We start from the raw sequence: 18,043 nt of genomic DNA, 5'->3' as shown, positions 1-18,043 counted from the left end.
ATATATATATAGTGTGTATCAGTGTGATTGATGGATTTTATTAAAAAATATTTTTTACTTTTTGAGATACAGCTGCTTTGTATCCTGTATCTGTCAGGTCAGCCTCGGGCCCCGAGCGGCCGCCCGAACCGCCCATATGATAATCCGCCACTGGGGGCAGATATTCACAACAGAGGCCCCTGGGCAAAACCATTATCTGAGCTCCTTGATTTCACATTCCTCCGAACACTTTCCATCCAAAACCTGATGTAATAATGTGGTCTGCAACGCCACCTAGTGACAGAAGGGAAAACTTACACATAGATTTCTGTATCAGGAGTTGATTCTAAAAAGAAGAAAATAAGAGATCTATCGTATTTTACTTTTACAATTTAAGTTTTTATATCATTTTACACTTTTGGTGCTAATTCCTGGATCCTCTCCTGGTTTTGCTCATAAAAAGTCATCAAAAGCTGCACCAAAACTGCCTTGTGTGGATGTGGAAAACTTTTCAAAAGCCTGAATGTAGCCAGTAATCTAATATTATAGAAAAAGAATCCTGATGATGCAAAATGATTAATTTATTACTCGCTGTGGGACTAAATCTTTGGGTGTATTCCCACCGTTAGATCTGAGATTGGAATCAGACAGGATTGTGCAGTAAGGGAATGTTCACACGTGGTGGACAGTCCGCAGTGGAATTCTGCAGCAGCCATTTTTTTACATTTTTAGGAAACTTCGTTCAGACGTTGTGGAAAACAACAGTACGGAATTTAGGCTACGGTGCAGAATTCTCCCTCCGCAGCAGCTCATGACGTTGCGGAGAATAAGCTGCAGATTTCAGCCTTTGCAATACAAAAACTGAAATCTGTGGCAAGTCCGCTGTGATATCTGCAACGTCTGAATTACCTGTCAGATTCGTTGCGTAATTGCCCCGAATCTGCACCAACATTTGCAGCAGAAAAATTCCACCACGTCTGAATAATATTAGTGATGACAGGGCTGAGGTAGAGTCAGGATATGAAGATGGGGGTGGAAGAAAGCATAGTCACCAGCAGCACAGAGTATTCCAGAAGAGGAATATGTTGTAAGTATCCATGACATGCTATCCAGAAATTAAAAGTTATGGAAATAAATACTTTCATCATGCTTCTGTAATATATGCTCTCCCTATGTGGATATATATATATACGGTATATATATATATATATATATATATATATATATATATATATATATATATATTTATATATCAATTGACTGATTTAAATACAATTATATAAATAGCATTACTCGTTAATTATAATAAGTAAAGAAGAATGGTGAGAATAATCAATATTTCGGTTTACACAAATGTTAGTAAATACCTCCAGTACTGACAAAGTGACACTGCACTGCTCAAACGATCCTCTAGATGTCGCCATTACAAATGTGATTCTGTATTCACCAAGGAATGTTTGTTGCGCTGCACCGTTTCCGGGGGAAGGTTGTAGTAGACGGACTGGTTGACAGCAGCAGGTGAGAAAGTGGCCCTGGGTATTATGGGATGGTTAGTGTCAGTTGTGTGCTGTGTGTGAGTAGCAATTGTATTCATTGTGTATGTGGACTGATCCATTGTTACTGCAGCCTGATCCATTGTTACTGCAGCCTGATCCATTGTTACTGCAGCCTGATCCATTGTTACTACAGACTGATCCATTGTTACTGCAGACTGATACATTGTTACTGCAGCCTGATCCATTGTTACTGCAGACTGATACATTGTTACTGCGGACAGATACATTGTTACTGCGGCCTGATCCATTGTTACTGCTGACTGATCCATTGTTACTGCTGACTGATCCATTGTTACTGCAGACTGATCCATTGTTACTGCAGACTGATCCATTGTTACTGCTGACTGATCCATTGTTACTGCTGACTGATCCATTGTTACTGCTGACTGATCCATTGTTACTGCTGACTGATCCATTGTTACTGCAGACTGATCCATTGTTACTGCAGACTGATACATTGTTACTGCTGACTGATCCATTGTTACTGCTGACTGATCCATTGTTACTGCAGACTGATACATTGTTACTGCAGACTGATACATTGTTACTGCTGACTGATCCATTGTTACTGCTGACTGATCCATTGTTACTGCTGACTGATCCATTGTTACTGCAGACTGATACATTGTTACTACTGACTGATCCATTGTTACTGCTGACTGATCCATTGTTACTGCTGACTGATCCATTGTTACTGCAGACTGATACATTGTTACTGCAGACTGATACATTGTTACTGCAGACTGATACATTGTTACTGCAGACTGATACATTGTTACTGCAGACTGATCCATTGTTACTGCAGACTGATCCATTGTTACTGCAGACTGATCCATTGTTACTGCAGACTGATCCATTGTTACTGCTGACTGATCCATTGTTACTGCGGCCTGATCCATTGTTACTGCGGCCTGATCCATTGTTACTGCGGCCTGATCCATTGTTACTGCAGCCTGATCCATTGTTACTGCAGCCTGATACATTGTTACGTTGCTTGAAAACAGAGGAATTGCTACAGAGAGGATATTGGAAAATGGTGTCACTTTTCATTATACAAAGAATAAGCTGCAATATCCCTTTAATTATATCCTCCCCCAAATGTCACAGCGCTGCACCCCATAAGCTGCAGCCAAGGATTACATCTGAGCTTGCACCCCATAAACATTATAACATGGATGTCCTAGGATAAGGCCGGGCACCGGGTAATGTTATAGAAGAATGAAAACCGGGAAGGGGCGATCACATAGCCCCCTCCCCAGACTGCAGCAACAACCTGAAATGAAGTTGGGTTGTCATAAATGTACATTCCTGTTAGGGGCTCCTGTAAAAAAATGTCGCTGGTTTATTTAAAGGTGTAATATGGCAGCGGGTGCCGGGCGGTCTCTACATAAAATAGACAAGGGAAAATTATATTCCTGTATTTAGGTCAAGGTTTAGATCCTAGTTTAGCTGGTGTGTTGGTGCAGAGGGGAGCGGATGATATGGACCCCCATCGATTACATCGGGGACCTTGTTAAATGGGTGGAAAAGGGTTAGAAAAACCTGGCTGCTTTCTTCCAAAAACAGTTCCGCACCCGTCTGTGGGTTGTGTCTGGTATTGCAGCTCAGCCACATTGAAGAGAATGAGGCTGAGTTGCAATACCACACAAAACCAGTGGACTGGTGTGGTGCTGTTTCTAGAATAAAGTAGCCAGGTTATTCTAATCCTGGACAACCCCTTTACATTTTTCCTGCAAATATTGGGCTCCTCTTGTCACAGTCACCTCCCCCAGACTGTTCATCTGCTGAAGAAGCACTTATAACCGATTGATAATTCTAATAAGGGGTTTATTCTCCTGAGGACACTACTATAAAAGTGGAGTCGCTGTGTACATACATTACATTACTTATCCTGTACTGATCCGGAGTTACATCCTGTATTATACTCCAGAGCTGCACTCACTATTCTGCTGGTGGAGTCACTGTGTACATACATTACATTACTTATCCTGTACTGAGCCTGAGTTACATCCTGTATTATACTCCAGAGCTACACTCACTATTCTGCTGGTGGAGTCACTGTGTACATACATTACATTACTTATCCTGTACTGATCCTGAGTTACATCCTGTATTATACTCCAGAGCTGCGCTCACTATTCTGCTGGTGGAGTCACTGTGTACATACATTACTTATCCTGTACTGATCCTGAGTTACATCCTGTATTATACTCCAGAGCTGCACTCACTATTCTGCTGGTGGAGTCACTGTGTACATACATTACATTACTTATCCTGTACTGATCCGGAGTTACATCCTGTATTATACTCCAGAGCTGCACTCACTATTCTGCTGGTGGAGTCACTGTGTACATACATTACATTACTTATCCTGTACTGATCCTGAGTTACATCCTGTATTATACTCCAGAGCTGCACTCACTATTCTGCTGGTGGAGTCACTGTGTACATACATTACTTATCCTGTACTGATCCTGAGTTACATCCTGTATTATACTCCAGAGCTGCACTCACTATTCTGCTGGTGGAGTGCCTGTGTACATACATTACATTACTTATCCTGTACTGAGCCTGAGTTACATCCTGTATTATACTCCAGAGCTGCACTCACTATTCTGCTGGTGGAGTCACTGTGTACATACATTACTTATCCTGTACTGATCCTGAGTTACATCCTGTATTATACTCCAGAGCTGCACTCACTATTCTGCTGGTGGTGTCACTGTGTACATACATTACATTACTTATCCTGTACTGATCCTGAGTTATATCCTGTATTATACTCCAGAGCTGCACTCACTATTCTGCTGGCGGAGTCACTGTGTACATACATTACATTACTTATCCTGTACTGATCCGGAGTTACATCCTGTATTATACTCCAGAGCTGCACTCACTATTCTGCTGGTGGAGTCACTGTGTACATACATTACATTACTTATCCTGTACTGATCCTGAGTTACATTCTGTATTATACTCCAGAGCTGCACTCACTATTCTGCTGGTAGAGTCACTGTGTACATACATTACATTACTTATCCTGTACTGATCCTGAGTTACATCCTGTATTATACTCCAGTTTGTTTTTTTTTACATTAGGTGACTACAGTACAAATAAACAAAACTCTCTGTGCAGACACTGAACAAGCAGGGAACGCTGGGAGATTTCAGCCTGCATAATTGTAAAACGAAATTAAAGTTTTGTACGTTCATTTACACTGCGTGCAATCTATTGTTTGATGTTCTCAACCATTGTGAGGTTTGCTTTGTATAGGAATTGATCTGACTTCATGATCTTGATTTCTCCAATTTTATCCTGACAGGACGAGACACTATGGCGCTGTCGCAGGATATAGACGCTCGCCTCTTGAAGATGCCATGGCAGACCCTACACATTAGTGACTGCAGTTTCTTCACTAAAGTTTATTTTACAGATTCCTCATATTGTCTTCTTGTGTCCGACCTCAGCGGCGCCTGGTGTGAGGAGGCTTCAGCTGATGTCATACAGGAGAGGTCGAAGGTGAGGATTTGGCGGTTCCTTATTGCAGCAGGCACTTGGCGGTTACTGAAGTAGTCACAGGACCTATAGAAATCCTGCACCTGCATGTTATGTTAGTCACACACATTACTTGTTGAGCTTGACTGATACACTGTGCATGAAATGTGCGTAGAGTGCTGTGAAAAAGTATTTGCCCCCTTCCACATGATCTCTAATTTTGCATCTTTTCTCAATTAATGATTTCTTATCTTAAAACATCATGTAATATTTGGAAAATGGAACCCCATCTTGTAATGATCCTAAATTACAGCCTGGATTATACCCCAGAGCTGAACTCTCCCAGCGTCCCCTGCTTGTTCAGTGTCTGCACAGAGCTTGCACTGCTAATTTGTATTCTGACAAGTGTCATCTTTACAAAAGTGACTGTACAGCCCTCTCATGTAGCGAAAACTGACCGTCCCCCTGCATTATAGACGTTCAGCTAAGCTGTTAGTGGTGTGTCTGTCCACAAGCTTGCTGATTGTTTCCAATGACAGTTTATTGTATAGTGGTTAGCGTAAACATAACACGTCCCAGAATGCAAATCGCCAGAACAAGCTCTGTGCGGACTCTGAACAAGCAGGGAATGCATATAGATTTCAGCTCTGAAGCCTGCAGAATTGTGAATACAGCTCTGGAGTATAACACAGGCTGTAAAACTGATAGACTGTTAGAAGCTATCCATGACTCATCATGTTCTCTCCCATCTTTCTCCTGTAGGAGCTGAATAAACGCTTGAAAGCTCCCATCGCCTCGTTTCTCGGCCACTTGTCCCAGTTCATACAGCCGATGTTGGATTCTAAGGAGAAGACACCAAACGCATTGTCCTGTAGCCGCACCCAGGGGGCTCTGATGCTGCATGTGAAGAGTCAGCTCTCAGGACTCCCATTCTACTGGGACTTTTACTGTAAAGAGGCGCGCGTCAGCACGGTGAGAGATATACAACAGTGGACCCAATATATAAAAATATGTGAACCCCCTCCTCCTAATTATTGATTTCAGGTGTTTCAGCCGCACCCAATGCAAACCAGTGTATAAAATCAGGCACAAAGACATGTAATCTACATAGAAAAATATGGCTAGTAGCATGGGTCGCACTGAAGAACTCATTGACTTTACACAGGGCACTGTTGTAGCATGTCACCTTTGTCCTAAGTCAGTAGGTGAAATTTCTGATCTGATGGATCCGCCCCGGTCACCTGTAAGTTTTTTATTATTATCTGCTTTGGTCACCTGTAAGTGCTATTATTATCTGCTAGATCAGCACCGGTCACTTGTGTTGTTATTATCTGCTAGATCTGCCCGGTCACCTGTAAGTGTTGTTATTATTTGCTAGATTTGGCCCGGTTACCTGTAAATGTTGTTATTATCTGCTAGATCTTCCCCAGTCACTTATGTTATTATCTGCTAGATGTGCCCCGGTCACCTGTAAGTGCTATTATTACCTACTAGATCTGCCCGGTCACCCGTGGGTGTTATTATTAACTGCTAGATCTGCCCCGGTCACCTGTAAGTGTTGTTGTTATTATCTGCTAGATTTGGCCCGGTTACCTGTAAGTGTTATTATCTACTAGATCTGCTCCGGTCACCTGTAAGTGTTATTATTATCTGCTAGATCTTCCCCGTCACTTAGGTTATTATCTGCTAGATGTGCCCCGGTCACCTGTAAGTGCTATTATTACCTACTAGATCTGCCCGGTCACCTGTGGGTGTTATTATTAACTGCTAGATCTGCCCCGGTCACCTGTAAGTGTTGTTGTTATTATCTGCTAGATTTGGCCCGGTTACCTGTAAGTGGATTTGGCCCGGTTACCTGTAAGTGTTATTATCTACTAGATCTGCTCCGGTCACCTGTAAGTGTTATTATTATCTGCTAGATCTTCCCTGTCACTTAGGTTATTATCTGCTAGATGTGCCCCGGTCACCTGTAAGTGCTATTATTACCTACTAGATCTGCCCTGTCACAGGTGAGTGTTATCAGTTCAGCAGTAGACCGCGCAAACTCACAGAGCTGGGCCGCCTATTGCTGAAGCACGTGGAGCATAAAAATCGCCTCTCCTCAGTGGTATAACTACAGAGATCCCCTCTTCTTCTTGAAGTGACATCAGCACCAAAACTGTGCGCCCAGAGCTTCGTGAAATGGGTTTCCACTGTCTAGCGGTGTTGTGCCTGTCAGACCACTGCCGATAGATTTCAACTGGCAATCTGCAGATTTTGAATGCAGCCCTAGATGTGAATGATGCATAAACTATAATATATCTCCAGCCATAATCGGGTTCAATTCTAACAGATTGAAGAATAAAAATAAGGAATTTTAAGTTTAAATTATGTGGTGATCCGGTAGTTTGCTATCTGAGCACTAGATGGCGCCATTTCTCTAGCTTCGTTTACAGTGATTCTAACCTGTTCTGCTCCGTCTGTTGATTTTTTTGTGGCGCGGAGGTTGCTCACTGATGTCTCTGGATGTGAAAGCAAATAAATATTTCTGGGGAAAGGCAGGGTGCTATTTATGCAGGAGTGGGCAACCACACCATGAGCCACTGGTCCCTATTTGTCACCAGCATACATACATTTTTGATTATTAGGACCACATAGCCATGAAAGCCCCAGGTTATCATGATGTAGGGGATTTGTAGACCAATTGACTGCGTTTTGTTGGCAATGAATGTTACAGGTCACGTGTATCGGACAGTTTTATCGCCAGTTCGGTATTTAACCCTTAGTTCTATTGTGGTTATAACCAATCAGGAGACCATGTTCCTCTGTTTGATTGACAGGTGTGCCGCCACTTCCTGCAGCCTCTGATTTCCATGACGAAGACCTTGGATTCTCAGTGTCTGGAGCTCTGCACCTTACTGAGGAGGAAGGATGAAGAAATTCAGGATTATCAGGAGGGCGGAGCGGTGCTATCCCGGGGTAAGGAACGTCCTCCGACTGAGACCACTGACCGCTAAATATCTCATCTATACGTTGGGAATGTAGAATATATCTTGTAGGACGAACTCTCTTATTATGAAAAGTATTGGTTCCCGCTATAAATATTAAAGAGAGAACATGCAGCTTCACTTTTCTATAAGACATTGATTCAAATCACCATCCACATCAATGTCCACACATATCTGCCGCTATTCAAATCACCATCCACATCAATGTCCACACATATCTGCCGCTATTCAAATCACCATCCACATCAATGTCCACACATATCTGCCGCTATTCAAATCACCATCCACATCAATGTCCACACATATCTGCCGCTATTCAAATCACCATCCACATCAATGTCCACACATATCTGCCGCTATTCAAATCACCATCCACATCAATGTCCACAGATATCTGCCGCTATTCAAATCACCATCCACATCAATGTCCACACATATCTGCCGCTATTCAAGTCTTCTGGGATGTAGAAATCGGTGTATTTGGTTATTCGGATCCTCCTAAGGTCTCCCAGGGGACATGTTGACGGCAGAATCTGTCAGTAGTGCAGCCTCAGACTATGGGCCTGTACCTTTAAAAAATCACATATCCCAAAAAGTGATTAAATCGCATCATAAATGTGGTTCTCCCCGTGTCCGCCAATTTTTGGCACAATTTGTGCGCGTTTTCCTTAGTAAGTCTCCCCTGTGCGGACCCAAATCCCTATCCTTATCAACGTCTGCGTGCTGATTGCCCTGAATTGCGGACATTGATGCGGATGGTGAAGATGATGGGGAATCTCTTTTTAATATTTTGTTGAACATTTTATTCATTGCAATTTTTTTTTTTTGCAGATCGCTTGAAAACGGAGACTTTTGATGAGAATTCCTTCTACAGGTCTTTCATGAGTAAGGTAAGAAGTCTCCACGCATCAGACAATGAAGATTGGGGTCATGAGCTGGAAATGAAGGGGCTCCTCCCGTTCTATGTAAATAAAGTTTAACCAGTTTATAATAAATCATTCCACTAATTTCTAATATACTTTGTGGTTCAAATTAGCGTCGTTTTCAAGATCTCTGCTTTCTGCCAGTGAATAGGAACACTCATGTTTACATCCATAGGCTGAAAACCTGTACAGACCTGATACTTCTCACAGCTGAGGGTTTGCTACAATGCGTCCAGTCTAGATAATCCGTATTTCTTAGTTATGTTTGATTCTTCGTGCTATAATATGCCCACGGCGGTCTAGTTATACAGTCCTATATCCACTGCGCCCAGATCTTTGCTCATCCCGGCAGATTTGCTGTTTAGGAATCTGTGAAATATGAGTGACAACCATTGTGGATGGTATAATGATGGTCTTACTGGTCGTCACCCACCCACCCTATTGTTATGGGGAAGAGTCTTTAATATATCACTTATATGAGGGGCTCCGCGGCCCGGACTACTGCACTCCGAGGGGTAAATAACCCTTTATTCGTCTTTTGTAGGATTTCGTGAATTGTGTTAGTCTTCCTTATGTTGTAATGTATGTGATATATTGTAAGCTGATATTTGGGGTGGCATCAGTTGGCATGAGCTTGGCGTTTCGTGGTATGACTTCAGCACACGCCTTATACAAGGTGGGTGTATATAAACACACGGGGCTGCAGGGACTTGCCTCCTGCCCGCGCGTTCCCATAGCCTGGGATGTCATGATGTTTATTCTAACCACGTGTCAGATAATCCACAAGGTGCCGAGAACTGATAGGTGATAAAACAGACACTACACTGGGTAATATTGAAAACTGGTGCACAGTCCACTCAATAGGGGGCGCTGCACCCAGAGCGAATGGTGGGCCCTTCCCGATACTGTCAAAACTACTGGAAATAGTTCTAGTTCTGTCTGTATTTTTGGACTCTTAGACACTCCCAAGTTAAGAAAACACAAATAAGAAAAAAAATATTTCCGACGACCCTGGTGGTTTAGGTTAGTGGAGAGGTAATTGACTGTTTCCCTGGCGGTCCGGTGTAGTGAAGGGGTTAACAACTGCTTCCCTGGTGGACTAGAGTAGTGGAAGGGTTATTGCCTGATTTCCTGGGGGTCTAGGGTCGAAGAAGGGCTGATACCACCATCCCTGATCATTATTACGATTTCATTGATGAATCTTGTGGCAGCACGGAGGTCGCCACTAGGAGGCGCCACTTCAGATTATTCCTCTAGGCACACACTGGACTTCATTAAGTATAAGGGCGTAAAAGGACAGATGTAAGGGAGTATGACTGCAGGATCAGACTACACGGGGATTGTTTGTAGTCTGTAACCATGGAGACACATAGACCTGCCTAGGGGCTGTACACACTAGACTGTAGGAGATTTTTAATCAAGACTATATGCAAAGTTGGTTTATTTTTTTTATTTAAGGTGCATTAGAGGAATTAAAGAAATTGGATACAAAAATTTGCTGATTGTTGGGACCCCGGCAACCAACTGTTACCACCAAAGGTTTTTTGGTTATTGAGAGAACAAGTCACGTGACCCTCAGCCAATCACCCGCCTATCATAGCGACATCTCTCCTTACACCACTTAGGCCGGGTTCCCATGGGTCAGATATGCTGCGTAAAAACTGCGTAGCGTATCCGACCTGGAACCCGCAGTACATACAAGAGCTCATACTTCAGACGTATGAAGGTTCCTATTGAATGACAGCAAGCAGAGATCTTAAAATCTCTGAAGAATTGATACAGAAAATATATTGGAAAATTCTATAACTTTTCATTATCCATAAAATAAATTTTTTGCGCTGAAACTGGAATATTCCTTGAAGAAATTCTCGAATTTCCTTCCGTCCGCACATTTCTCGGTAGCTGTCTTCCGTCTGTAGGTAATTTTCTGTATACTCTGCAGCAGCCAATCACAGGAGGCTTTTCTAACCAGGTGACTGAGCCAGGTATGAGAATATTCTGCTGCGCGGGGCGCGCGCCTTGTGTGTGTGGGCACGGCGGTAATTAAACACGATGTTTGTAGAGTAAACAAATTAAAAAACTCTTACCCGCCGCGCCAAGATTAACAGCCGGCAAAGTCTTAATTAGCCTTAACCAATCAAAGCTTCCGTCCACAGATCACCTGTGTCTTAAAGGGGCCGCGCGTAGGTTTGTTGACGGCGACGTCGCTTGTTGTTTTTGGATCCTGCTGTTTTTGCGGAAGCTTTGAGTGTGTGAATCGTCTCTCGCCTCTTTGGTCTCGGCCGCCGCTCGATTTACAGAATATTATTTCTAGCCGTTGATTGTTTTCATCGCTGTGTCGGCGCTTTTCTTCAGGCGTAATAAGCCGCGTCTAATTGTTTGTGTTGCGGAGAGATCATTAAGGTCTCACAACATTGTCAGCCGCACATGGAGCTGGCGGTCGCCCAATGGGCGGAGCCTGGGCTACAATGTAACCTTTCTGCTGCGACTTATGCTGATGTTTTACATGTAAATGTTTCCCGTAATTTCTCTTTATTTGGCATTTTTGGTTCTAAACGGGGAGGGGGGGGGGGGGGGATTGCAAATCCTCCCCTCCCTTTTTTTCCATTATAAAATGTTGTTGCTGATTACAATATAAAATGTGGGGGGAGGGGAAGGTTTACATTAATAGTATGGTGTGCACAATGTTACTTTTTGTTTGATGTTTCGATTCTATGTCGAACTTTAGGGTACAATTCCTGTATTTATTTATTTTTTTTACGATTTTTTTTTTTGCAAAAATGGAATTGAAAACCGCGTAACATACGGTATCGATCGCTGCTTGAGACGGTTTCTGAGTAAAAAAAACAACCCGGATTCTCTGCCTCAGGCCTCGTTTGCACGAGCGTGATATACGTGCGTGTGACGCGCGTGCTTTTCACGCGTGTCGTACGCACCTATATTAGTCTATGGGGGCATGCAGACAGTCCGTGAGTTTTGCGCAGCGCGAGTCCGCTGAAAAAAACTCACGACATGTCCTACCTTTGTGCGCTTTTCGTGCATCACGCACCATTGAAGTCAATGGGTGCGTGAAAATCACGCATGTCACACGGAAGCACTTCCGTGCGAACTGCGTGATTCGCGCAACAGCTGTCAAAAGGATGAATGAAAACAGAAAAGCACCGCGTGGTTTTCTGTTTACAAACATCCAAACGGAGTGTCATAATGATGGCGGCTGCGCGAAAAGCACGCAGCCACGCATCATACGCTGATGACACACGCAGCTGTTAAGTGCCTTTTGCGCACGCAAAACGCCACTTTTTTTGCGTGCGCAAAACGCACACGTTCGTGTAAATCAGGCCTCAGGGTATGTTCACACAACAGATTTGGAAGGTATAAAAATCTCACGTGGAATTCAAGCGGAATCCACATCAGAAATAAAAAAATGGACGCAGATTTCCGGTTTATGTGCTCACGGATCCACGTGCGGATTAGCCCAATAAGTTGCGCAAATCCGTTGCAAAAATCTGCATCAGTAAGGCCCCATGCACAAGACCGTAAAAATCTCCGTAATTGCGGTCCGCAATTACGAACCCATTCAGCTATTGTCCACGGACACCTTTCCGTATCACTACGGATAGGTGTCCGTGCCGTAGAACTGTACCGCATCTTTACGGGCTGTGATTACAGGCACGGCCGTGTGCATGAGGCCTAAGTAACCTGTCACTTATTGACACGGATTTTAAATCCGCATCAGAAAATTCCGTTGCCGTTTGATTGGCAACACGGATTCGGTGTCATCAGGAAGAGAAACATATCTAGCAGCTGCTCCAAATTTATTATGCCATGTGCGCCATTTTGATATATTTTGCTCAATTTGCTTAATTTTTGGGAGATTCCGACATGCTGTCATCCCATCGCGAGATCTCCCCGTGGTCTTGTACGTGTGTAACCGTTTTTGGCTTTGATACATATCTCGCAATATCGTGGCACCTGTTCACACTGGCATCATGGATTCCGTTATGACTGATATGATGGATCCATTTTGATCAGTTTTGTAAAGGATTAGAACAGATCCAGTAAATTTATAATTGGATCAATTATGTTTCCCGTTTTTTTTCCCGGTAGAATAGCGCTGCCGATTACACTGTTCTGCCCAAAAAATTTGAGCTTGTGCTTTAAAATGGCGCATTAGTTATCTAAATTTTGACGCTATTTTTAGTGCATTATTCCCAGGAATCCTTGTACAAGAAATTTCCTTTAATCCGGAATCAGTAGGACTTTATAGGTGCTGGATTATCAAATATTCTGGATTATCAGACAGTCATGGGAAAGGATATTGAACCTGATAGGTAAAGGATTATCAGGTCATGGGAAAGTGTATAGGAACTAATAGGTGCCAGATTAGCAAATACTCTGGATTATCGGACAGTCGTGGGAAAGTATATAGGAACTAAACGGTGCCAGATTATCAAATATTCTGGATTATCGGACGGTCTTGGTAAAGGCTATGGAACCTAATAGGTAACGGATTATCAGGACATGGGAAAGTATATAAAATCTAAAAGGTGCCGGATTATCAAATTTTCTGGATTATCGGACAGTCATGGGAAAGGATATAGATAACCTGACAGTTTTGGGAAAGTAGGAAAATGCTTAGAAACCATTAGGAATAAATCCCCAAATTGTAACCAAAATTTGCTGCTTTCTCACGTTCCTAATTGGTTCTCTCTTCTGCTTCTGAAATTCTACATTAAATTTCTGTTATTTGCTGCAAGAAAATGCCGGATTATTAGATTTTCTGGATTATCAAATGCCGGATTATTAGATTTTCTGGATTATCAAATGCCGGATTATTAGATTTTCTGGATTATCAAATGCTGGATTAAAGGAATTTAACTGTGTAAATATCTTTGACAAGGCATGAATACAGACCATGACCAGAGATTGGTGAAATATAAACATTCAGTAGTCTGGGAAAGCTGGGTGATGGCCTCGGTCGGAGCTGTAATGGCAGCCATATTATTTGTCAGCAACCAATACAACTTTTTTGGCGAGAACCATACGGAAAATATCTTAATATGTACACATTGGCGGAGCTATGAGCGAGGCGTGAGACCCTTTGTGCCCCGTGATTTTACTAGCACCTTTCAAGTTCAAAGGCTTCATCTCCGGTCAACCCGCAAAAAGAAAAAAAAAATGGACGCCCTCAATTAAACGACGCCACTGGCGAACCTTAATCTATCCTCGGAAAATAAGAACCTTCTATATAAGATTTTACGTGTAAAAAAAAAATTATTCTTTTGATAGTCGATAATCTGTTTGGCCGTTTTCATCAATATTTTTTTGGTAAGCGCTTCGGTCTATTTATTTGCGTATGCAGAGAAGGTCGGCCATTCATGTAAACCATAAAATCATTAAAATAGCCACGTATCCATATTTAGCCCGTGTGCTGAGGCCGAGAGGTAAAAGCTAATAGATGCCTAAGTGATGTTTTTGGCTTTGAAACGGCTTTAAAATTTGTTCTCGAGGAGTAAAAAAAAATAAAAAAATTAGAAAAAAAAAATAATCCTGGCCCGATGCCGAAGCTACTGTACAAACTTAATAAAACTTTGTGTGTATGTGTCTGTATGTATATAAACGTATATAAATTTTATTAGTTAAAGGAGCCTGTTAAAATATGTGCATGTGGCTGAGGGAAGTATTCAGATCTTCAGAGGAATCGCTGGCTGCCCAGTAGCAGTCAATTAGCCGCTGGAAGGAGACACGCTGCTAAGTCAACAAATTAGAGAGAGTCAAAAAGTGAATGTAACAGTCTGCTGAAACGCTCCCTGGAGGCCGAGGTGACAGAAAAGACTTGTTAGAATGTGCCAAAGTGTATACATAAATAGATTTAGAAAAGGGGGGGCGCAGGGGGGCACATACATTTTTTTTTTTTAGGTACAACAATAACTTTTTTTATTTGAAAAAATTCTATAAGTAATATCTCTTTAAATCGAACCAGATTTCCAGGCTCCTCCCATTTATTAGGACTCATTCTCCTTGTATTCCCAATATCCTTTTTTGTTTTTCTAACTGGTGATTATTATTTTTTTACTTTTAGTTTATAATCATTCTGTCCTTGCTGTAGTCTGCTGAGCTTCTGTTTGTACACAGCAACCAAATCTGAACAAGCAGAGCTGCAGTGTAAAGCATGGAGGAGGAGCAGAGCATTAGCCTGACCCTTTAGTGAGACAGGAGGTAGATTTCAGACTACCTCAGACTCCAACAGACAATGCAGCTAAGCTGGAGTCACTAATCGTATCAGGATCAGGGGGAGTACTACCTGTCTAACCTCAATAGCAGTTTGTGATTTGAGAGGGGTTCTCCCACAAAGACGTAGGACATATGGATGACATAGGGGGGGGGAGGGTTGGGAGCCACTAACCAAGAACATCTCTCACTATGACAGACCTAACCCCTCCATGTTTCATGTGAAGGCCCAGCATGTAATACTACATTCCTCCTGCAGGGGCCACTGTGAGGCCAGCCGCGTCTTTACGCCGATACGGCTGGCGGACGGGGTTTTCTGCAGGCAGGCCCATGACGGGCCAGCTTCAATCTGTAATAGCGGTGTCTTGTTGAGACAACCCCTGTAATGATTTTGGGGATAGTTTGGGGAGTCTATTAAATTAATAAAATATTATTCACGCCGCTTCCCCAATGGTCTCTTCTGGAGGATCTGATTTGCCGGATCCTTGGATACTAAGCAACAGAGAAATGTTTTGAGTATAATTTGTCATAAAGAATACATATATATTGTTACAATTTAAGTGTTTTCAGTGATGTTAGTAACAGGGGGCGGGGCTGTGACTCCTCCTCTTCCTTTGACAATGGTTGTCACCCTCCATAGAAGAACTAGAAGGACCAGTGATGGATCTGGAGAAATCCTGGTCAGAATTTAAAATGATCGCACATGTAAACCGTGGATAATCCAGGGAATTATTAGGGAAATGATCTCTGTCTTGCGGAGTTACATTTTTAATTGGCCGTGTATTGTGTACGATTCTGTAGAACGGTTAATGTAATCCCATTTATAATATGAGGCTTCTTGTATAAAGTCTCCGTGGTTATATTGGTGTATATGAGCAGTTTGGCGCTAGTCGGCGCGGTCGTATGTAACCATGGCTGTGATGTTACCGGACAATAATAAATACCCCACCTGCTGTTTACCGTCTGAGTACTGAGAGCACGTCCTTGTTACTTTCCCTCCTTTGGCCTTGTTTGCGGCGACCCACATTTTCCTAAAAGGCGCTGGGCTGTGAGTCACCTCTGTGTTTACCCACAAAACGGACCCAGAATAGGCAGCGAGCGAGCTCCCCCCACACACGCTTCTTTATACACCTCGGCTCCGGCTCCAGGGCTGACCTTCCACGTTCATTGCTCGGTACACAATGTGTATGTGAGTCTTCAACACAACTCCATAGTGTTACCCGCACACAAAAACCACGTTCCAGGATCAACACCAATTATGTAGCTGAAGATTTCTGGGCATAGGACAGTCATAGAATCGTCTGCTCGTCTGTAGGATTTATTCATACAGAGTTCGTGGTGATGTCCTATGATCGGTGTTCTCCGCTATGGACAATCCCTACTTGTTAGAAGGGTCCATGGACAATAAGTAGATCACAAAGTGTCGTCCTGCTGAAAACCCCATCGATCGGCTGTGATCTGTGGGGAAATCTGGCAGTAAGTGCTCAATTTCTCTGCAGCGCCGCCACAGGAGAAATGAAGTATTACACAATGCCCATTCATATCAATGTGTAGTCTGTGTAATACAGGACGGGTCCTCCAGAGAGAGACGCAGAACTTACTGTACAATGAATAAGCTTTATTAACTAAAACCAAGAGACCCCTTTTAAGTATTGGTAGGGGCCATAAGGGTGAGGATGAAATCGTGGGAAGAGGCATTGGGCATTCTGGTAAAGGGGGGGAATAAGGGGTGCGGGGAGTTACCTGGTCTCTCGCTGGATCATTGGGGGGGTTTCAGATCCTGCAATATAACTGTTCATGTACTTTATATGTGGCAATTTGATGTAATCAGGGGCCACAGTGACATGGCAGCGGACAGGACTGGCCGATTAGTCCGTAATAAAAGTTAGAAAGAGAAGATTCAGTGTTGGCCGTCCTGGAAAATGAAGAAACCTCAGAGAGTTAAAAACAGCATCACAGTAAACAGTGGAGGCCGGGACAGAACCTTTATTAATACCGCTCTGACCGCTCTCGTCAGAGACATTAACATCCTTATATGTGACTGATATCAGCCGCTCCTCTTATAACACTCCAGTACTATTATATCCTCCAGAGACATTACATCACATGTGTGACTGATATCAGCCGCTCCTCTTATAACACTCCAGTACTATTATATCCTCCAGAGACATTACATCATATGTGTGACTGATATCAGCCGCTCCTCTTATAACACTCCAGTACTATTATATCCTCCAGAGACATTACATCATATGTGTGACTGATATCAGCTGCTCCTCTTATATCACTCCAGTACTATTATATCCTCCAGAGACATTACATCACATGTGTGACTGATATCAGCCGCTCCTCTTATAACACTCCAGTACTATTATATCCTCCAGAGACATTACATCATATGTGACTGATATCAGCCGCTCCTCTTATATCACTCCAGCACTATTATATCCTCCAGAGACATTACATCATATGTGTGACTGATATCAGCCGCTCCTCTTATAACACTCCAGTACTATTATATCCTCCAGAGACATTACATCATATATGTGACTGATATCAGCCTCTCCTCTTATATCACTCCAGTACTATTATATCCTCCAGAGACATTACATCATATGTGACTGATATCAGCCGCTCCTCTTATAACACTCCAGTACTATTATATCCTCCAGACATTACATCATATGTGACTGATATCAGCCACTCCTCTTATAACACTCCAGTACTATTATATCCTCCAGAGACATTACATCATATGTGTGACTGATATCAGCCGCTCCTCTTATAACACTCCAGTACTATTATATCCTCCAGAGACATTACATCATATGTGTGACTGATATCAGCTGCTCCTCTTATAACGCTCCAGCA

At 42.7% G+C, this 18,043-nt stretch overlaps 1 protein-coding gene across 1 annotated transcript in view; it reads left to right on the top strand.

Annotated features, from left to right (window-relative positions):
- Positions 1-1,429: 1,429 nt before the first annotated feature.
- Positions 1,430-18,043, top strand: part of NHEJ1 (non-homologous end joining factor 1) — an 80,593-nt gene continuing 63,979 nt past the window's right edge. The window contains exons 1-5 of the mRNA XM_075831072.1: positions 1,430-1,497; positions 4,859-5,055; positions 5,794-6,003; positions 7,851-7,989; positions 8,850-8,908. Of these exons, the coding sequence (XP_075687187.1) occupies positions 4,870-5,055; positions 5,794-6,003; positions 7,851-7,989; positions 8,850-8,908 (594 nt within the window). The 5' untranslated portion in view covers positions 1,430-1,497; positions 4,859-4,869. The remainder of the gene's footprint in view (positions 1,498-4,858; positions 5,056-5,793; positions 6,004-7,850; positions 7,990-8,849; positions 8,909-18,043) is intronic.

The sequence above is a fragment of the Rhinoderma darwinii genome, chromosome 6, assembly GCF_050947455.1.
Source record: "Rhinoderma darwinii isolate aRhiDar2 chromosome 6, aRhiDar2.hap1, whole genome shotgun sequence".
Classification (NCBI taxonomy): Eukaryota; Metazoa; Chordata; class Amphibia; order Anura; family Rhinodermatidae; genus Rhinoderma; species Rhinoderma darwinii.
Note: the sequence above shows the minus strand (reverse complement) of the source record. Positions and strands in the feature narration are given on the sequence as shown.